The sequence below is a fragment of the Eptatretus burgeri genome, chromosome 21 (genome assembly GCF_056783735.1).
Source record: "Eptatretus burgeri isolate ZD-2024b chromosome 21, Ebu_testis_v1, whole genome shotgun sequence".
In the NCBI taxonomy this organism is placed as follows: Eukaryota; Metazoa; Chordata; class Myxini; order Myxiniformes; family Myxinidae; genus Eptatretus; species Eptatretus burgeri.
The window spans coordinates 1,405,107-1,427,924 of NC_140981.1; the positions used below are offsets into that span (position 1 = coordinate 1,405,107).

The 22,818-nt window shown below is 49.4% G+C and overlaps 1 protein-coding gene across 2 annotated transcripts in view; it reads left to right on the plus strand.

Moving 5' to 3' along the window:
* The first annotated feature begins 8,359 nt into the window (after positions 1-8,359).
* The window catches only part of LOC147008135 (uncharacterized), a 15,264-nt gene continuing 805 nt past the window's right edge, over positions 8,360-22,818 (plus strand). Inside the window, exons 1-6 of one of the 2 annotated variants that reach the window (XM_085865496.1) lie at positions 8,360-11,975; positions 14,682-14,768; positions 14,927-15,148; positions 15,712-15,788; positions 15,881-15,982; positions 19,893-22,037. In XM_085865496.1, coding sequence (XP_085721622.1) covers positions 11,819-11,975; positions 14,682-14,768; positions 14,927-15,148; positions 15,712-15,788; positions 15,881-15,982; positions 19,893-19,949 — 702 coding nt within the window. In that variant the 5' untranslated portion in view covers positions 8,360-11,818 and the 3' untranslated portion in view covers positions 19,950-22,037. Of the gene's footprint in view, positions 11,976-14,681; positions 14,769-14,926; positions 15,149-15,711; positions 15,789-15,880; positions 15,983-19,892; positions 22,038-22,818 lie in introns of those variants that run through there. The other variant, XM_085865495.1, reaches the window with a different exon arrangement.

Genomic DNA, 22,818 nt, shown 5'->3' on the forward strand with positions numbered 1-22,818 from the left:
GAGTACATCCCACGTGGACACGGCGAGTCCGAGTACATCCCGTGTGGACACGGGGAGTCCGAGTACATCGTGTGTGGACACGGGGAGTCCGAGTACATCCCGTGTGGACACGGGGAGTCCGAGTACATCCTGTGTGGACACGGCGAGTCCGAGTACATCCCGTGTGGACACGGGGAGTCCGAGTACATCCTGTGTGGACACGGCGAGTCCGAGTACATCGTGTGTGGACACAGCGAGTCCGAGTACATCGTGTGTGGACACAGCGAGTCCGAGTACATCCGGTGTGGACACCGGGAGTCCGAGTACATCCTGTGTGGACACGGCGAGTCCGAGTACATCCCGTGTGGACACGGGGAGTCCGAGTACATCCTGTGTGGACACGGCGAGTCCGAGTACATCGTGTGTGGACACAGCGAGTCCGAGTACATCGTGTGTGGACACAGCGAGTCCGAGTACATCCGGTGTGGACACGGGGAGTCCGAGTACATCCTGTGTGGACACGGCGAGTCCGAGTACATCCCGTGTGGACACGGGGAGTCCGAGTACATCCTGTGTGGACACGGCGAGTCCGAGTACATCGTGTGTGGACACAGCGAGTCCGAGTACATCGTGTGTGGACACAGCGAGTCCGAGTACATCGTGTGTGGACACAGCGAGTCCGAGTACATCCCGTGTGGACACGGTGTTTGGGTGTGTTGGTGTTTGGGTGTTTTGGTGTTTGGGTGTGTCATTGTTGGTGTGTATTATTGTGCGTATCATTGTTTGTGTGTATCATTGTTTGTGTGTATCAGTGTTTGTGTGTATCATTGTTTGTGTGTGTCATTGTTTGTGTGTATCGGTGTTTGTGTGTATCATTGTTTGTGTGTATCATTGTTTGTGTGTATCATTGTTTGTGTGTATCATTGTTTGTGTGTATCATTGTTTGTGTGTATCATTGTTTGTGTGTATCAGTGTTTGTGTGTATCGGTGTTTGTGTGTATCATTGTTTGTGTGTATCGGTGTTTGTGTGTATCATTGTTTGTGTGTATCATTGTTTGTGTGTATCATTGTTTGTGTGTATCATTGTTTGTGTGTATCATTGTTTGTGTGTATCGGTGTTTGTGTGTATCGGTGTTTGTGTGTATCATTGTTTGTGTGTATCGGTGTTTGTGTGTATCATTGTTTGTGTGTATCATTGTTTGTGTGTATCATTGTTTGTGTGTATCATTGTTTGTGTGTATCATTGTTTGTGTGTATCATTGTTTGTGTGTATCGGTGTTTGTGTGTATCATTGTTTGTGTGTATCATTGTTTGTGTGTATCATTGTTTGGGTGTATATCATTGTTTGGGTGTATCATTATTTGGGTGTATCATTGTTTGTGTGTATCATTGTTTGGGTGTTTCATTATTTGTGTGTATCATTGTTTGGATGTATCATTGTTTGAGTCGCTCGGGTGTTTGAGTGTATCTGTGTTTGGGAGTCGACGTGATAAGCTCGGTTGACTCTGTGTTTGTTTGCGAAGCGAAGTTGCTGCTCCCAAGTTCCCTCTGCGATGAAAATAAAAATCCAATCCCTTTGTTTGCAGATGACATGGAAGACAAAATGGAGGCCAAGACTGAAGAAGCCGTGAGTTCGCCGACGATGTGTCCCTTCTTGATGTCTTCCTTTCTTCAATGTCAGCTCAAGCTAACCACGTGTCCAGCCTTAGTCATTCTCTGACCAATCGTATTGTCATCCTCCCTATCCGTGTGTCACGGCTCCATCCGGGTGATCCATACTCGTGTTCAAATTATCAATAATTTATGACGTGAACAATAGATATTAATCATACGCTCGTGTTTTAAGAAACAGGAATGATTTTTTTTAATAATTATACTTATTTATTTATTACGTACACCCACGTATCGTCTTATCTCTTGATATATAAAGAGGAAGAGATGGATGTTCAATGATCGTTCGTCGGGGTGGGAATGATAAATTATCTTGGGATTGTTTGGGGGATCACCCAACTACCTTCAGTAAGGGATTCTCTCGAGGTATTGTGACGGTTGTGGGAGTGTGAGGAGGTGTCCGTGACGATTTGTGACGTTTGAGGTGTATCACGTAAGAAATGCCAGGTCGGCTGTGGGATCAGAAATAGAACCTATTTGTATTTATTTTTCCTTTTCCTTCAAGTTCCTCACAACATGAGGTGAGGGTCGTGATGTTAAATTGGGGAGGTCTTGCCAATCATGTGACCGGAAGTGCATCAAAATGGCGGACGGTAAATTCCTTCAAAAATATTCTTCTTCAGACCCACCAGTCAGAATGTCACCAACTCTGGGTTACAACATTAGGTTACACCACCAGTCAGAATGCGACGAAGCTTTTGGTACATCATGGGTGATGAAGGTCGTGGTCAAGTTTCATCGGAATCATGTGTGTGGTTTCAGAGAAGAAGTTGCAAGTATTTGTGGACGGACGGACGAGGCGCCATCCCATAATCTCCCTGGAGCTACGTTCCAGATGAGGTAAAAAGGAGAGAGGAAGAAAAAGAAGAAGAAGAAGAAGCAAGTTGTGGTGCTCTGAGGATGAAGAAATGCCGGTGACGCCTCGAGTGACCGTAGCCGTGTTGGTCAGTGAGTGGTGGCCTGCTTCAAAGCGGCTGTCCTTGAGAGTGAGCGGACGGATGAAGGGGAGAGCGAAGGAGAGCATTGAAGACGAGCCGTCCGGATGATGCAGAGATGACGACCGGGCCATTCTCTTCTTTTTCCCCAACCACGTACCGCTCGCGCCAGTGTGGATGAAACCGCCGGCGGTCCCCTTCGCACAGGCCCGAACCCCATGTCCTTCATATCTCTCAATTTATTTGAAATCTGTGTTCTGAATTTGAATTCTATTGAACAAATGTTGTTGTTGTAGTTGTTGTTTTCTTTTTGATTTGTTTCCCTTTCCTCACCCTGGGTTAGGTGGAGGGTCCGTGTGCGTGATGCTGTGTCGGCCTTTCGTATCGGTCGTGTGGCCTGTGTTGTACTTCTCGTGTCGTTTTGCCTTCAGTGTGCCCCATCCCTTGATGCGAGTAAATTCATTGTGTTCCATTGTGTTTGACTTTGTGCCATTGTTCCCTGGGGCTGTGTTGTAAAAATTCCATTTCGAATGGGAAATCCGTGACGTTTAAGTGGCCCCTGAGTTGTCAGCGTGACGATCTGGAACTCTACTCCTTGTGCTCAACCTGCAGGTCAAGCTTCCAAAACTGCTCGGCCAGCTCGCGGGCCCCAGCCTGGCGGGCTGTGAAGAGGACTCGAGGTCGCTGACGTCACCACCTGCAGCACTCTTTAGTCGGGAGTGACATATGGGACCCTGGTTTGAATCCTGTCACCTGTAACAGTATGTTTGTGTGTGCGTGTGGTGTGTGTGTGCCTGTGTGTACATCTGAACAAACAGTGATGGTCCGATCTCCACCATATTTTGCATACATGTTGATAGTACCCAGGGTCAGGTCATGGGCACAAAAAAATCCCCTCTCACCTGTGAGGGGGAGGGTGAGACGACTTACCTTCTTACCTGTACACGTGCCACAGTGCAAGTGGTTTACTGACCTCTGCTGCAGACAGGGGACATTATTATCCCCACTGCGCCCACTATCTCCCCCCCAGCACGCCCACTATCCCCCCACCACGCCCACTATCCCCCCACCACGCCCACTATCCCCACGCCCACTGTCCCCCCACCACGCCCACTATCCCCACTCCCACTATCCCCCCACTACGCCCACTATCCCCACACCCACTGTCCCCCCACCACGCCCACTATCCCCACGCCCACTATCCCCCCACCACGCCCACTATCCCCCCACCACGCCCACTATCCCCCCTCCCACCACACCCACTATCCCCCACCACACCCACTATCCCCCCACCACGCTAACTATCCCCCCACCACGCCCACTATCCCCCCACCACGCCCACTATCCCCCTCCCACCACACCCACTATCCCCCACCACACCCACTATCCCCCACCACGCCCACTATTCCCCCCCCACCACGCCCACTATCCCCCTCCCACCACGCCCACTATCCCCCCACCACGCCCACTGTCCCCCCCACCACGCCCACTGTCCCCACGCCCACTGTCCCCCACCACGCCCACTATCCCCCCACCACGCCGACTATCCCCATGCTCATTATCCCCTACCACGTTCACTATCACCCCACCATGCCCACTATCCCCCTCCCACCACACCCAGTATCCCCCCACCACACCCACTATCCCCCACCATGCCCACTATTCCCCCCACCACGCCCACTATCCCCCTCCCACCACGCCCACTCTCCCCTCCCACCACGCCCACTATCCCCCCACCACGCCCACTATCCCCCCCACCACGCCCACTATCCCCACGCCCACTGTCCCCCACCACGCCCACTATCCCCCACCACGCCCACTATCCCCACGCCCACTATCCCCACACCCACTATCCCCCCACCACGCCCACTATCTCGCCCCACCACGCCCACGATCCCCACGCCCACTATCCTCGCCCCCACCACGCCCACTATCCTCGCCCCCACCACACCCACTATCCCCACACCCACTGTCCCCCACCACGCCCACTATCCCCCCACCACGCCCACTATCCCCACACCCACTATCCCCCCACCACGCCCACTATCCCCCACCACGCCCACTATCCCCCACCACGCCCACTATCCCCACGCCCACTGTCCCCCACCACGCCCACTATCCCCCCACCACACCCACTATCCCCACCCCCACTATCCCCACACCCACTATCCCCCCACCTCGCCCACTATCTCGCCCCCACCACGCCCACGATCCCCACGCCCACTATCCTCGCCCCCACCACGCCCACTATCCTCGCCCCCACCACACCCACTATCCCCACACCCACTATCCCCACACCCACTATCCCCACGCCCACTATCCCCACACCCACTATCCCCCCACCACGCCCACTATCCCCGCAGGCCGCTCCCAAAGAGAGCGTGTGTTTCCAGTTGATCAAACTCTTGGATATTTCACTCTTCAAACGAACGAATCCCTGTGGAACACCGAACCCAGACAAACGCAGGTCACGTGACTTGCATCACGTGAGCCGAGTTATATTGTAAACCCATTGCTGATCGGAGGTAGAATCCCAGGGAACGGGCAAGTGCGAACGGCGACCATGTTTACGGAGACGGCTAACGCAGACAGTACGAGTTAATGGTTTAAGCTGTTAAACAGGTTAAGTGGTGAATGAGTGTTTCTCTTCACCTCATCTTCCTCTTTTTAGACGAACGTTCTCGACGTCGGGCACGGGAAAGGTGAGAAGCGGCGGAAGCCGAGCGGGAAAGGTGCTCAGGAAGTGATGCGGGACCATCTCTCGGACAGGTGCGTACAAAATGCAACGTCGAAGGACTCGCTCTGCGTCGTGTCTGAATGACTCATCGATTAGTCCTTCGTTTCGCGTTCGCTCCAGAATCACTGCTCACCCTCCACTCATTCGTTCTTCCATCTGCCCTCCTGCGGAAGCAACTTCCACATCCTCTTCGATCTTTCTTCACGCGATCGCTTCAACGTGGCCATTCACCACCATTTTAGATCACCCCTCACCCATACCCATGATCTTTTCCACCCCCGTTAACCCTCTGAAAGCCCTCCTCTTTCCAAACCTCCAGTTTTTCCTTCCACTGCTGTGATTGAGAGTTTGCGGATGCATCCATCTTCTTCACCCCCCTCCTCCCCTTGCCCTCATTCTTCCCCACATCCCTTTCATATTTGTCCAAGTCTCCCTGCTGTTGTTGTCTTTCACCATCCATATTGTTTTTTGTGTTCTGTTCCGTCCGGATCCATTGTAAGTTGTAGCTCCTCCATGAGCCTCGACTTTGTATACAAAACCCCCTGTTTCCCCTATATGTGTTTCAGTGATGTGAGGAAGAGTGCGCAGCATTTTAAGCTTCTTTCTGACACCATAACCTTGGCACCGTGAGGGAAGCAAGAAGAAGAGATTGCGCAAGGTGTGTGGAAGAGGAATAAATATCGAGGTGGTGTGTGAAAGGTGTGTGGAAGAGGAAGCAAGAATCAAAACCCCGCAAAGATGTATTTATTACGTACAACTACAAACATTTGTCCAATGATGCGACCAGCAACCGTAGTCTGTGTCTGAATGAATGAATGAAGCCGACCAGCAACCGTAGTCTGTGTCTGAATGAATGAATGAAGCCGACCAGCACCCTCACACGAACAGCACCATCACACGAACAGCACCCTCACACGAACAGCACCCTCACACGAACAGCACCCTCACACGAACAGCACCATTGTTGACGTGTTTGTGTGTACACTGTTTCCAGGTGGACATTTTGAATGACGCATTTCTCTACATTGACATGTTGAGCGAGGAGGTTGAACATGAGAAGACATTCCTGATGATATAGGGGAGAGTGTTTATGGAGGTGTGGGAGTTGGCATTGGGTGAGGGATGATATAGGGGAGAGTGTTTATGGAGGTGTGGGAGTTGGCATTGGGTGAGGGATGATATAGGGGAGAGTGTTTATGGAGGTGTGGGAGTTGGCATTGGGTGAGGGATGATCTAGGGGAGAGTGTTTATGGAGGTGTGGGAGTTGATATCGGGTGAGGGATGATACAGGGGAGAGTGTTTATGGAGGTGTGGGAGTTGGCATTGGGTGAGGGATGATATAGGGGAGAGTGTTTATGGAGGTGTGGGAGTTCATATCAGGTGAGGGATGATAAAGGGGAGAGTGTTTATGGAGGTGTGGGAGTTGATATCAGGTGAGGGATGATATAGGGGAGAGTGTTTATGGAGGTGTGGGAGTTGGCATTGGGTGAGGGATGATCTAGGGGAGAGTGTTTATGGAGGTGTGGGAGTTGATATCGGGTGAGGGATGATATAGGGGAGAGTGTTTATGGAGGTGTGGGAGTTGATATCGGGTGAGGGATGATACAGGGGAGAGTGTTTATGGAGGTGTGGGAGTTGGCATTGGGTGAGGGATGATATAGGGGAGAGTGTTTATGGAGGTGTGCGAGTTGATATCGGGTGAGGGATGATACAGGGGAGAGTGTTTATGGAGGTGTGCGAGTTGATATCGGGTGAGGGATGATACAGGGGAGAGTGTTTATGGAGGTGTGCGAGTTGATATCAGGGTGCTGGAAGTTTTCGTCCTTATTTTTGGTGTGGAAGTCTCGCTGATGAACAGTCTCCTTCTGATTGCGCAGACGATGAGGGGCAGTCGAGGGACTCCCACGAGGGTCTGTATGGGCCACAAGGGGGAGACCGAGCGCTCTGACTCACGTACTCACCCACCTGGCTTTCATGCTTCCACACATATGTCTGTAAGGTACCTGCTTATGTGCTTTACCTGTCCTCTGTGAGTTTTACATCCTCTTGTAAAAGGTGTTTTTGGCACTGTTGGTCATATAGTAAATATACATGATTACAGTTTCATTAAAAATGCTTACAAATAAATAATTAAATAAAAAACAACAACAACAACAACAACAACAACAGGTACTGTTTCCAATTTTTATTTAAGATCCGACTTAACTCTTGATGTGATGATGATGAGTTGGAATCCAGTGAACTCCTCTGAAGAGAGACGCAGGTGAGGGTGCTGATGAGAGGTGCACCGAAGGGGATGCAGGTGAGGGTGCTGAAGTTTGTGCAGGTGAGTGGTGCACCAAAGGGGATGCAGGTTGAGGGGACGAGGTGAAATAAAAATGAGTAATGCCTAATGGACAGCTCTTTTCCTGAGTGCTGCAGGTTTCTGTGCAGCTCTTTGTTCGGCAGCGAAACATCATCCAACCTCCTCTTGAACCGGAGGTATCACTCCATCACTGGGTCGGCATCTTGCAACCTGCCAGCTACCGTCCTCACATCCTTCAGCACCTCAGCCAGGAACTTGACAGTCAGGTTGGGCCTCACCACCTCTTCCTCATCACTGCCCTCCTCCTCAGAAACATTGATGAAGGCCTCCAACGCCTCCTCAGTCAGGTCTTACCCATGCGAGGTGATGAGCTCCTCCAATTCCTCAGGCTCCATGTCGTCCAAGCCTCCCCCTCTCACCTCACATGCCGACCCGGAAACTCTCCCATCCCGTCTTCCATGGTGTTGGGAAAACCTCGGAAGTTGTTGACTGCCTCTGGCCACAGGTTTTGCCAGCAAGCATTGATGGTGGAGGCTTTGAATTCATCCAGCTAGTCTTTGATGGCATCGATGCAGTCAGTGCGCTTTATTGAAGTCCTTCCAACATTTTCCGACGGTAAGTTCGGGGTCGGGTTCCATGTCATCCAAGATGCGACGGAAGGTGCGGAGGATGCATCACGTGTTCTTCCGTCGAAATTACCGCTTGGTCGAGTGGTTGGATCAGGCAGGTGGTGTTGGGTGGCAGGAAGATGACCTCCATATTGGGATGGACCACCTTGAGCACCTCGGGGTGGCCAGGAGCGTTGTCCACCAGCAGAAGTACCTTGAAGGAGAGGTGATTCTCTGCCAGGTACCTCTCCACTTGAGGGGCGAAACAGTTGTGTGACGAATCCATAAAGATGGCAGCTGTTACCCACACCTCGCTGTTGTCCCTCCAAAATACGGACAGAGTGTGTTTGTTTGTTTTTTACCCTTGAGAGCACGGAACAGCATCATCGGCTTCGTCATGCAGTCCTCTCTACCGTCGGCGTAGAGGAGAAGCGAAACCCGGTCCTTTTCAGCCTTGAAGCCCGATGCTGTCCTCCCTCACCTTGAGTTGAAAGTTCAAATAACTTTTTCTAATTTGGGCATTTTCTTCCAGAAAAGGTCTCACCTCCATTGAAGACCGACTACGGTACGTTCTCCCGTGTCATTGGTGGCCTTTGCGAGTTGAGCAGGGAACGTTTCGGTTGCCACCTGGTCCACCGAGGTACGCTCATCTGTGAGCTTCACATTGTTGAGACTGTCCCACTTCTTGAAGCGGTCAAACCATCCCTTTGTTTGCAACATCACTCGTGGCCTCCTACACACACACACACGCACACACACAGACACACACTAAACTTCCAGTAGGTGTGCAAACCAGCGACTCTGAGCCTATACACCTCCAGTGTGAGCAACGAAAATGCAGGTAACTCAAAATTGCGTGAATATCGATGTTTGTGAACGTCCACACGCACTCCCCGGACCCAAGAGCTTCTAAATGAGGTGCAGCATCATGATTGTACGTGCTCTGGTTACGACATTTAGCCCGCTCAAACACAATCAGGCAAATCTGATAACCCCATGCTTTACCCATACATCAAAATGTTGAGAAGGTGAGAAAGGTACGATGAGGGTACGCGTCCCCGGTACCCACCCCGGTCTGAGCTCAGCGGCCATGTTTGTCTGGTCAAGCGCAGGTTGTCCGATGTATTTGTCTGCATGCGTGTCCGTGACTCGTCTTGCATCTCCCCTCGGTGAGTCTTCGACCTTGTTAAAAAAAGACATGAAACGTTCACTTCCATCATTCCCAGCACCTGAGGGTCCGAGTCTGTGGGAGAAGTTGGCAAAGACAAAACAAGCACGTGTTCCATCACGTGACACGACTCACCTTGCAGGTAAGCCGAGACAAATCCTGATCGACAAACACCGTGGTTAATGTCAACAAGTTCAGGGAACTCGGTGTGTTTGTGGTTTCCATTGTGAGCAACAACTCGTGATGTCGAGATCCTGGGCTTGAATCCCGCTCCGCGTTCACCCGTCCATCGTCCCCTTGCAATTCATGCAAACGATACTCGTACCTCGTGATGTTGGAAACGCCAACAAGTACCTCGTACAAGTTCTTCTACGAACTTCGAATGGACGGGACAAAACCTCTTGCACGTTCGTGCCACGTGGTGATCACAGACACCAAGTTTGGAGTATTTCGGACAAACCGTTCAGGAGGAGATAGCGTGACGGACGGACAGACGGACAGGGACGGACAGACGGAGCCCATTACAATGTCCATCAAAATGGTCTTTTTCAAAAAAAACGTCTCGGGATAACTCGACGGCTGCGATTGGACACCGCTGACGGTTCCCAGTTTCGCCAACTCGTCATATTATCCAATTGGTCGAACTTTAAATTCTCCCTCATCATGAAAACAAACTTTTATTAATTTATTTTTTTTATCAAAAAGAGGGTCCTCAAGGTTCATGTTGGTTTCCGCAAAGCAACAACAACAAAACCCTTTGGTTATCATCGAATAATTTACACGCGAGGTGGTCAGCACTTACAAATAAACCCTTACACACTCATTTACTGATGGAACAACAATAATAATAATAAAAATAATTACCTCGTTGCACACCTTGTGTGTAATAATATAATAATTAATGACGTTTTTCCCTCTCACAGGTAACCTTGACCTGGCTTCCCGACGTTATACTCTCCACCTGACGGCACAGGGGGGTCTGAAGATGATCCATCACGATCCCATGCTCAGAGGAGCCGAGGATGATGATGATGATGACGATGCTCCACTGGTCCCATCCGCCAACGATCCCATCCTCCTGCAGGACCGGCAGTAGCTTGGAGTACGCGCCGGACGCCGGTCATTTGGATGTTGAAGGTGAGTACAGGTGGTTCACCTTCGGGTGAACGAGGAACGTCATTAAGGGAGGAGGTGGAGAGCACGAAAAGGTGAGAGGTTGAGACCCCAATAACGGGCTAAGACGGACTTAATGGCTGGACCCATGGGTGTATGGCCATTGGACGGTGCAGGTAAATACAGGTGGAGCAAGCCTTCATCAAACTCCAAACAATCATCTTCTCTCACTCATACAGTTCACACTCATCCTGATTGCACTCACACTTATCACACTCAGACAGATATTCCTTTCATGCTTTTAACTCCTTGTGACCCTCAAACGTCCACCCTACCCTTGACCTCTGACGTTCTTAACACCATCTCTACCTTCCTGTATGATTCCCCCTCGATATTTCGCTCCGACGAAGGGCCTCCAAGATGCACACCTCAATCCCTCTCTCTCTGCAGAAACGCTGGTTACCTGCACCCCCAAGCTGGTCCAGGAACTGCAGTTGATGGTGCGGTTTTGCTCTCAAGGGGGGTTAATGGTACTTTGAGGGCCGAAGGAGATGGACCTGGGTTTGGTGCCCGGCCCGATGTAGGCTTTCGAGGTTGAGGGTTTATAACGGGGATGTTAAATTCCCTCTTTCGCACCCCCAGAATGAATCGATTTCGACCTGTCAACTTATTAATTGGTCTTCATCAGCTCACGCATTTCTAATGGTGACCTTGGTGTTCATTGTTGGGCCGAGCGTGCCCTCTGACCACCACTTGGTGGCTGTTGTGATTTTGACAAAGTGGTGGTGTTATGGGTTTCTATCCTTCAGCACCTGTCAGGATCGGTAGACGTGGAGTTCACTGGTCGATTGATTATTCCACCTTTGCCCGCGCTGACACCAGGTATGGTTTGTTTGACTCGGGAGTGTAACCACTGACCCCGTGATCGGTCAACCTGATCGGTGTGACAGGGGAAAACCATTATCAGACCTGGAACATTAGAAGAGGAGATACTCAGAATCGACTGCTTTGATTTGTCAGATTTTACCAAAAAAAAAATTAAATAAAATCACAAAACTGATGCTCGTTTGCACACCTGCCGGAGAGGCAGCACCATTACACCTCGGTTCAGTCCAAAATTCTCCTGGAAGTGCTGCACCAGAACGGCAGTTTTTCGGGATGTCCGATCCTGCCGGGGATCTGAATACGTAGGCTTGAAGACCATCGTGTTGCCAGGTGATTTTGCTACCTTAACACCTCTGACTTTGTTGATCTGTTCACGAATCTGTCCCACTCTCACCACCTCACCCATCCGCACAGACAATGGAGACAAAAATCCTCAATTCCCTGAAATGGGACTTGGTGGCCGTTACGGCGAGTGACTTTGTGCAGCAGATCTTGCACAGCCTACTCATCCCTTCCGATGATCTACTACTGGTCCGCAAGCATGCCGAGACCTTTGTGATTGCCAGCATCACTGGTGGGTATTCTAAGTTTGCGCATGGTCAAAATCTTAACCCTTGTTAGTTAATACAGAAGTCAAAGTTCATGGAGAACCCAAAAACAACAGATTGGCAGATCAACTGAGGGATCGAGGGCTCGGGTGGACAAAACTTGTACAAACATTGTAGTATCAGAAGCGGAGTGTCATGGAGGTTAAAAAACATGGATAGGGGATAAGGGAGGGTAGAGGGGAGTGGGAGTGGGTACAAAAGAAAGCATGAGGTGACGATGGGCAGCAGTCTTGGTAAACTGGAGGTTCGTGCACGAACAACAGACACGGAGAGTCCCACAGGTGAGGGAAGAGCGGGATTCACGACGACCGTTAAGAACGGTGAACATCCGGCTAAGATTTAACGAGGGCAACCAGGTGGGGTTACCTGTCAGAATGTGAGGAACCTGTGAGGACAGGGAATCTATTTAGATGACAGAGGGTGGCTGAGGTTAAGCCAGAAGTGAGGAGCGAGCAAAGTGAGACTCCAACAACATGCCCGAGATGGATGAGAAGCATTCCCCGGGACTCGGCCTCTTGCCAAGAGATGCCAGGAAACTCATAAAACTGGATTCAACCACCTCGAGGAGAACAAGATGGCAAGCTGATGCAGACAGGACGTTCGCTTTGAGTTGCCGGGGCCGTGCGGACCCACCCTGCCAAACTTTACTTGTACCGGGTGGCCTGCAACTTTCTTTCTGTCCTATGATACCGGATATTGTCTCTATTGTGGTGTGTCTGAGGGCGCAAATGAGGAATCCGCTATTTAAGGATCTCCCATTCGTTTGTTTGGTTTGTGGGAGCGTAAACGGCAGGGGGTAAGGGGTTAAGATTTTATTATCGATTTATTACCTCCGCCACTGAAGGTGAAGGACGTTATGTTTTCACCCCCTGTCTGTCTGTTTGTTACTTGGCGAAATTTTTTTCACCAAGTATGTTGGTTTGTCTGTCTGTCTGTTTGTTTGTTTGTCACATGATTTTTGGCCATAGTTTTCAAGCAATTGTTCTGAAATTTTTGTGTGTGTTGGTGACTGGTCAAGGACAGCAACGCTCAATGTTAGTGAAGATCCGAATCCGGATCTGAGAATTTTTAAAGTGATTCTTCACGATTGAGGGAGAGGGCCAAAAATGATATGTAGCATCATGTCTCAAAAAGTTATGGATGGATTCACACGAAACCTGGTGGACAGGTTGGGAGTGCCACGACTTGAAACGTTGTTTGAATGTGAGTCGTGGAGAGTGAAAAAGAGAGAAAGGAAGAAGATTGACAGTTCGAGAAATGTGGTGTTCGAGACGAATGTGAACAACAGCAAGGACTACGAGAAGAACAATCAATCAGTACGTGAAGAAATTAGACCAACAAGTACAACAGAAGAAGCGCTGATTCTAAAACGGAAGACGTCATACTTTGGTTGAACACGCCATGTGCAGGAAACGAAAGCCTGGAGAAGTCAACCATGCTGGGAAGAAGGCGAAGAGGGAGACCTTGTACGTCGTGCCTGATGGATGGGGTAACCGTGAAGGGTTCAACCGAGACGTCTCTGCCAGAGCCTCCCGCAAAGCAGTGTAGTTTCGGGGCCGGGAGAGATCACATATTAACCCCCAACGTATCAGTTATAAACAATCCATCTGATCTCGGTCAACGTTGGGCCAAAATAGTGTCGGGGGCAATATCGCACGACACCCTTGAAGCTGAGGCCAGGAGAAATCACATATAAGTTATATAAGTTATAAACGTATAAGTTATAAGTATAAGTTAAGTTATAAACAGTTAAGTATAAGTATAAGTTAAGCCACAACATATAAGTTATAAACAATCCATCTGATCTCGGTCAACGTTGGGCCAAAAGAGTGTCGGGGGCAATATCGCACGTCACCCTTGAAGCTGAGGCCAGGAGAAATCACATATGAGTTCTATAAGTTATAAACGTATAAGTTATAAGTTAAGTTATAAACAGTTAAGTATAAGTTAAGCCACAACATATAAGTTATAAACAATCCATGTTCAGTCCACGTATAATCTGATCGTGGCTGGAAACATCGGACAGGCAATGGTGACGACTGAATGTATCGCGGACAGACAGACACCATCATCTGTACGTAACGACTCGTCGAAGCACCTTCTTTTTGTAAAGACCATTGTGGCCGAGCTGGCGGCCGACCTCGAGGCCGAGGAAGTCGAGATGGCTCGGATCCGTTGGTGTGTGGTGGACGTGATGAGCACAGAGTGCCTCAAAGACGTCGGGTTTCCTCCAAATTTCTTTCAGTTTCGTGTTAAACGACAGTTGTGACTGTTTGTAAAGGTAATCAAGGATTGGATGGAATTGACTGAATAGCTTGTGATGATAAAATTTTTTACTTCCTGTAGATGTTCCCCACGGAACGCCGTGATAAGCTATTTATACACCTTGACACAGAGTTCGTCCAAGGTGGAAAACCCTCTTGGGGAAGGGCGGGGGGGGCAATTGAGTCACTATAACCTCGTGTGACCCCTCGTCACCCTGGCAAGTTTAATTCACATTGCGTAAGTAACGGCCGAATGTATCATGGACTGACAGACACCAAATATCATATTTTACCTCGATTCGGCCCCCCAGGTGTGGTGTAGCCTGGTTTAGCTCTCGAGGGTCTTGTGCAAGTTGTATAACGGTTTCCTTACGATCAGGAGGTCACATCACCAGTCCGTGTTCGCAGGCACTCCGATGCAGGACCACCGCCACGTCCACGCTGTCGGGACAGCCCGTCGATGGTCCTCTAACGAAGAGGTATCTGAACTCGAAGGTGTGCACCTTGTTCAAACATCGATGTTAATCGATGTTGATGTTGAAAAGTTTGTATTTGTGAAATGTGTCAACACCATGGAACATGGAAAGAGTAGTTGGCAGAGGGGATTGGTTTTGCCTGTGATCCAGCTTGATGTGTAAATTTCCATTAAGCAGTGCCAAGCTTCAAGGTGGTCCAAATGGAGGGTCAGCATACGGAGGAGCCACGTGGCTCAACGACAAAGGAGCGGCAGAAACCACCACATGGTCCAGATGAGAGATCAGTGTGGAAAGCCACGGAGCTCACCAAAGATAAGAGTGTCCCCCACACCTGGCGGCCATTGAGCGTACGACAGGCGGATCAGAACACCTCCCCTAGTCGGGGTTATAAAAATCCTGGTGAGCTGTGGTGTCTCTCTCTCTCTCTCTCTCTCTCTCTCTCTCTCTCTCTCTCTCTCTCTCTCTCTCTCTCTCTCTCTCTCTCTCTCTCTCTCTCTCTCTCTCTCTCTCTCTCTCTCTCTCTCTCTCTCTCTCTCTCTCTCTCTCTCTCTCTCTCTCTCTCTCTCTCTCTCTCTCTCTCTCTCTCTCTCTCTCTCTCTCTCTCTCTCTCTCTCTCTCTCTCTCTCTCCCCCTGTCTCCTTCCCTCTTATGGAACCTTTAATTTTTCATGTGACCTTTAATTGAGATCAGATGTGTTGACAGTGGGTTGACATCTCGTGTGGGCAGAATCATATCCATTGATGCATTTGCATCAAATTGTACTCTTCAGTTACTTTTTGATTTGAAGAACTTAAGACAAGCAATCTATCATGTAACATGCTCCAAGAACTTTCAACAGAAGCAAATGTTGTGTTCACGCCTGTTCTTCTTTACCATTTTGTTACGTTCCCAAAATATTCCCTTCCCATTGAGTTGCGTGAAAGATTTTCCTTCGGAATCCTCTAATTTACAATCTTTTGTAGGCATTTTAAAGACGAGCCGAGATTTGAAAGCGCAAACTTCCGAGCAGTTCACGGATGAAGATCAAACGGGAATGAAGGTTAAGTTTCCTTTCACAACCAACGGGACCGGCACTCTATACACCGCTCAAAGCTCCACGTGACATGGTTTTGTTTGTTCCACCACCCGCAGGATGGAGGTTTACAAGATGTCCTCGAGGTTGCAAAAGCATTCGAAGAGCACTTTACTGAGATGTTTGAAAGCATGAAAACTTTCTCCATTGCCATCAACAAGGTAAGCTTCTTCGTCTTCTTCTTCTTCTTCGAATACCCACAGTCTACTTGGTATTACTTGTTTGTCACAGAACACGAGATCAGCAGACTATCCGAGGTTCGGTGAACCCCCGCCTAAGTCTTGGAAAGCGTTATTTATTAATCTTATCGATATTATGGTTTAATTTTTCGTTATAAAACGTTTTGGTTGTTGTTGCAACAAGATTCTCGACTCAAATTCTGCAACTGGTCCAGACGGCATCAGCCCACGTGTCCTAAAAACCTGCTCCTCTGCTCTTGCTCACCCTCGCTCTGTTCTATTCACCCTCTCATTTGCTCAAGGTTATCTTCCATCTGCTTGGAAATCAGCAAACATCACTGCCCTGCATAAAAAAGGTGCAAAAACAGATCCCTGCAACTACAGACTAATCAACCTTCTCCCAATCATCAGCAAAGTTCTGGAATCCATCATCGCTTAAGACATTAAATCCTTCCCTCTTCTCCAATGGCTTGATTTCCAATCATCAATTTGGTTTCAGACCAGGTCACTCGACCCTGGATATGCTGCTTCTGCTCTCTCAACAATGGATGGAGGTCCTCAATGCAGGACATTAAATCAGAGCCACATCCCGAGACATCACCTGCTTTTGACACGGTCTGGCACCCTGCCCTGCTCACCAAACTCTCTTCCTATGGTATCCAAGGCCATCTCCACTTCTGGCTCGCAGACTTCCTCTCCTGTCGCAGTCACCGTGTGGCCCTAAATGGAGTTCTTTCATCCCCTCTTCCTGTCCAGGCTGGAGTTCCTCAAGGTGGCGTTCTGCACCCTGTTCTTTTTCTGGTTTTCATCAATGATCTCTCTGACTCTCTGGAAAATCCTCTTTCTCTCTTTGTTGATGACTCCACCCTCTGCTGTACCATCTGTCATCCATCAGACCGGCAAGCAGCAGCTTCTTCACTCACTGCAGATCTGGGTAAAATCACAAACTGGTCCAACACGTGGAACATGTCCTTCAATCCGGACAAATCTCACACTCTCACCATGTCTCTCCGAAAGGACCGTTTAGAACCCCCCCCCCCCTATCCACTTTCTCAACAATCCTCTGGAAGAAGTCTTTTCTTTCAAGCTTCTGGGTCTCACTATCTGCCATGATCTTTCCTGGGAAAGCCACATTTCAAACCTGGCCTTCAAAGCCAGTCGCCGACTGGGAATCCTCCCTCGTGCAAAGTCCTTCCTTTCCACACCTGAAGTCCTATCCACTTGCAAGGTGTTCATCCGCAGCTTGATGGAGTACTGTTGTCCCCTCTGGACTGGCTCCCCTTCCTCACATCTTGCTCAGCTTGACGAAGTGGAAACAAGGCCTTCAAAATCTCCCGGGATGAGGCTGAGTCTTTGGGCCTCTCACTCTCTCACCGCAGGCAGGTCGGTGGTCTTTCTGTCTCCTACCGTCTCCTCTCCGGTCTTGTGCGTTGAAGGTCCTTGTGAGGGAACCACGTATTGTTGTTATTCGGAAGTCGTTGGACTCCTCAGGAAGACGCGAGACTTCCTCCGTAGAGATGGCGTGGACACTCCACAGGTTTGACACAACACAACTCCTCAAAAAAACAATCCACCGAGATACAAACTTATCAACCCACACGTGTTCTGATGAATTGCTCGATCACCCTATTGACCGTAGAAAGCGGAATGCCAAGGTTCTGAGCTCTCTGATGCTGCTGGCTGACTGCGCATTCCAAATGGCCAACAATTTGTCCTCTTTGATAATCGAGAAGTTTGTGTGTGCTCCCTGGGTTCGAGGCAGAGTTAATTGTCGTACAAGACCCAGGAACTCGTTTGTGTAAAGAAATAGTCGAACATTAGTTCAAATCACTGAGTAAAACTGCGTTATACAGATGATATGAAGGAATTGAAGATGTCTCTTCACTCCTGTCATGTCTCTGGAGGTGCACTCGTAGAAGTGGTTTCATGCGGTTAGAGCACAACCGCTGGAGGAGCTATCAGCATTTCAGGGCTCCCAACGCGACGTGTGTGTGGTCGTCCGGCGATGTCTCTCGACGGACCCTTCGGTCTTCATGAGGAGCTTCACGTGCTGCACCTCGTGCGTTTTCGTGCTGTGCGTTCGGAAGATCGTCGGTGTGCGTTTGGGACACCGTGGTGTCCTCACAGGAGAGTGAGGTACGGAGGAGACCAAATCTTACCTGGTACACCTGGTACGTGGATGTGGTCAGGAGACTTGATCTTGTGAGTCATCGTTACCGACGTTGAGAAAAGGAAAAGCAGCACGAGCCGTGGTGAGAGTGTCTTGAGAGGAGTGTTGTGAGGGGGCTGCCGTGGCGTCGGGGAATGCATGACCCTTGGGAGCGACAAGTGGAACGGGCGGGGGTCGTTTGATGCGATGTTCACGCAGCATCGCTTGGGTGGAGTCAACTGAGATGCTGCGTCGATGGACTTGTCGCGGCTCCTCCCGTTCGCGGTCACTGTGGGATTCCAACGCACCCACCACTCCACGACCCCCAACTGTCCACTCCTCCACCAAGCGAACAATCCCACCATCTCCACTCCCTCAACAATCTGTGCCTTCGCGACTGAGATGACATGGCCGGCGCTTATTTATTTCGTCTTTAGGCAGTCGTCAACAACAGTCGACGAAATATCTTCTCCCCTTGTTTGGCCTTTGAGGGGCAGCAATTCAATGGGCTCCTCTTGGGGTCCTTCGGAATTCTCGTACCTGCCGAGAAGAGCAACCTGTGCAACGTCGTCAACATCACACGACTCGTCACAAGCGATAGAGAAGCCCGGAGCTGAATCATTGTCCTTAATCTGCTGACTGGTGATGTCTGTTGCCATTTTTACTTTTCTGTCCCTCACCGTCTTTGCAGACTTCGATGACTCAGAGTCTCTAATTTTTTTTTGAAAAATTTCGTTTTTGTTTTTTGAAATCACTGTTTCAGCTGCTCTGATACTTTAATGAAGCACTCTTACATTCTCACCATCTGTGAACGGCTTTCCTCGTTTCACAATCTCTTGAGTTGCCGCATAACTGGCGGGAGTTGTGCGACTCGGTGATTTCATCCATTTTTGTGAGTGTGTTCTCACTTTGGTCTGCTTTGTGCTTCAGCTACTTCATGGCTCTCTCTCTCTCTCTCTCTCTCTCTCTCTCTCTCTCTCTCTCTCTCTCTCTCTCTCTCTCTCTCTCTCTCTCTCTCTCTCCCTCTGTCTCTCTCTCTCTCTCTCTCTCTCTCTCTCTCTCTCTCTCTCTCTCTCTCTCTCTCTCTCTCTCTCTCTCTCTCTCTCTCTCTCTCTCTCTCTCTCTCTCTCTCTCTCTCCCTCTGTCTCTCTCTCTCTCTGTGTCTCTGTCTCTTCCTCTCTCTCTCTCTCTCTCTCTCTCTCTCTCTCTCTCTCTCTGGCATCACCAACGGGATTTTTTTGTTGTTGTTGGTGAATTTCTCACGGCAAATGAGCCATAAAAATGGAGCCCAGCCGAACTTGATATGAACGTGAAGGATTCAGTCCGTTCATTTTGAAATTCTCTGTTCTCCTCTCCCGATCCTCCTCTTCTTGAGAGCCATTTCACGGTTGACCTTCTCAGTACCACTGATGAATGTTGCAAACTTCTGTTTCCTGAAAATAATTAAAAGACTCCAAACGATGATGCAGTTTCAGGATTCATCAATGCAGTTCATGTGTGGAACAACAGTTTTACACTCACAACGATGCACGGTGCACGTGTCGTTTCGCTTCGTTTGTTGGTACTCCAAGATGGCGGACAGAAAACGTGGTGACGTCACACGCACGTGCACCCTCCATTGAAGGAGGGAGTTATCAAAACCTCATCCTCCCCTCCCCCCTCCCCCCTTCCATCCCCCTCCACCCCTTCCGTGGCTGACTGGACTTCTATACTTAAGTCACGCTTGCCTCTGTTCGTGTGCAGGTGGTAAAGGCAAAGGAGAAGCAAGCCAATGAACGAGAGCCAAGGGTGAACAGGTAAAGCGTGGCACGGTGAGAACAGGTGGATAACGAGGCACGGACGGACAAGGAGAGAGGTCGACGAACCATCGTTGTCTGTGGTTCACCCAAACTGTGAATGTATCAAAGGGAAGTTTCAATACGTTTGAATCCCTCACCCGTTTTATGGTGATGGACCAATCCCGGTGTTTTGCTTTGACGAACGCCTTGAGTTGATTGTGGTTTTATATTGTTATATTTATTGTGCGACCATGTAACGTCCTCAGGTGTACTTATTCGATCCGTGATGTCATCTTGGGGATTGTCGACCCATGATGTCATCTTGGAGATTTTCGACCCGTGATGTCATCTTGGGGATTGTCGACCCATGATGTCATCTTGGAGATTCTCGACCCGTGATGTCATCTTGGGGATTGTCGACCCATGATGTCATCTTGGACATTCTCGACCCGTGATGTCATCTTGGAGATTCTCGACCCGTGATGTCATCTTGGAGATTCTCGACCCATGATGTCATCTTGAAGATTCTCGACCCATGATGTCATCTTGGAGATTCTCGACCCGTGATGTCATCTTGGAGATTCTCGACCCGTGATGTCATCTTGGGGATTCTCGACCCGTGATGTCATCTTGGAGATTCTCGACACGTGATGTCATCTTGGAGATTCTCGACCCGTGATGTCATCTTGAAGATTCTCGACCCATGATATCATCTTGGAGATTCTCGACCCGTGATGTCATCTTGGGGATTCTCGACCCGTGATGTCATTTTGGAGATTCTCGACCCGTGATGTCATCTTGGAGATTCTCGACACGTGATGTCATCTTGGGGATTCTCGACCCGTGATGTCATCTTGGGGATTGTTGACCCGTGATGTCATCTTGGAGATTCTTGACCCGTGAAGTCATCTTAGGGATTCTCAACCTGTTATGTCATCTTGGGGATTGTCGACCCGTGATGTCATCTTGGGGATTGTCGACCCGTGATGTCATCTTGGGGATTGTCGACCCGTGATGTCATCTTGGGGATTGTCGACCCGTGATGTCATCTTGGGGATTGTCGACCCGTGATGTCATCTTGGGGATTGTCGACCCGTGATGTCATCTTGGGGATTGTCGACCCGTGATGTAATTTTGGAGATTGTTGACCTGTGATGTCATCTTGGAGATTGATTTTCTCTTCATTTGGAGATTGTTGACCTGTGATGTCATCTTGGGGATTGATTTGGAGATTGATTTCCTTTGTAAACCCAATGAACTTGTTAACTTTTACCCCTTTTTTCGGTTCCTGTTAACTTTTACGCTCCACGTTGTTATTGTTATTTATAAAATATTTATTAACTTCCAATGTTCCACCATCAATAAACGCGCCGTCCCTTCGGAGGAACGTAAAGCTGGCCGTCCAGTTTGCTATCATTCACGTGTGGAGGTTAATAATCCTGTGTGCCTTTTCATTCCAATAGACCATTGGGATAGGCTCCCCTGGCCAGATTTTTAAGATGGGGCTGAGCATGGTGGAAGGGGGCACTGCATCACAGCTGCTCCAGGTGCTGTACCTGCATGGATGAGCTGGTTTCACACCTGACTCCAAGAGAATGAGATTTGACTGTGAACGACCACTTTGGTGTCGCATCGCCCTGGTCGGCCATCCTCATCGATCGATCGTATCTCTCCCAAGAGAGGTGTTTGTGGCCTGTCCCTGGCAGGTGTCCCTTCATCAGAGAGAAAGGAATTGCAGTTAAATGATAACAACACACAAAGTCTGTAAAACATGCGAATCATCCATAAATCAATACAACGATTAACATTGACAGACACACATTGCAGACGTACACGATATCACGTGATCAACGATTGCCAAAATGATCAACGGTATCTGGATTTATAAATCGGTGTCAAGGTTGTTTGTTCAACGCTGAGGATAATCCTTTGACGTCATGGTTCGCAGGCCCGGTCATGAGTGTGCACACCGCAAGTGGTTGAACCACTGAGGGAGGGGGTATCGCGGGTGGAGGAACGATGCCATGCTTGAGGTGGTTGAGTATGACAAAAGGGTGGGTAGCTCAGGGACTTCACCAGAAGGTTATACATAAATATATTACTCGAAGCAGCCACGGGGGTAAATGTTAGCCTGAAAGAGCTACGGCTGGAATGGTAACCCCTGCATTGAACCTTGCAGGAGCAGTGATTCCGGTGGGGAGGGAGGGGGCAGTGTTATGTAGGACAAATGACTCGAGCTGTGATAGGAATACATAGCTCAGCGTGGGCCGTGCGATGCGGTTAGGAGTGACAATGACGTCACTTTAAGTCAGGGCGTCTGTAGTGCGAAGGTGTATTTTTGTTCCCCCCATGCAGGGGGTGGGGGGTCGTGTAAGATCCCCCTGTTTGTAACAACCCCTTGTAGCCATCCCTGTGTTTGGGAAGTGAGGACGGGGCTTTTTGCGGTGTTGTAACGTGGCCATGATGGAAATGGAGGTTGTGGTGAGCGCAGGATAGAACACAGAAAGCGACAGAAAGGTCCGTAAAGTGGAAGTCGGTCATCAAGGGAGGAACGGCCAAAGTCTTCCTGAGACCTGTTTCTGAGACAATGTCACTGTTGTCACATGCGAACGAGACAAATCAACTGAGGACTCTTGAATAAAGTTCCCTCGTTGTTTTATTATGTACATGTCGTGGTATATTCATGATACCAGGCGGGGAGTGTTGTGCATTCGCTGCCATTGTTGATTGCTGACGCGCCGCCCCGGATGGACGGCTTCAATTACTCCCTTGCGAGTGTTCTTTGCCGAGCCCTTCCATTGGTTCTTAGAGATCATGTGACCTGGAGGTCAGGGAGCGGATCCGCCATTTTGTGATTAAGCGACGGCCATGTTGTTTTGCTTCGTGCCATC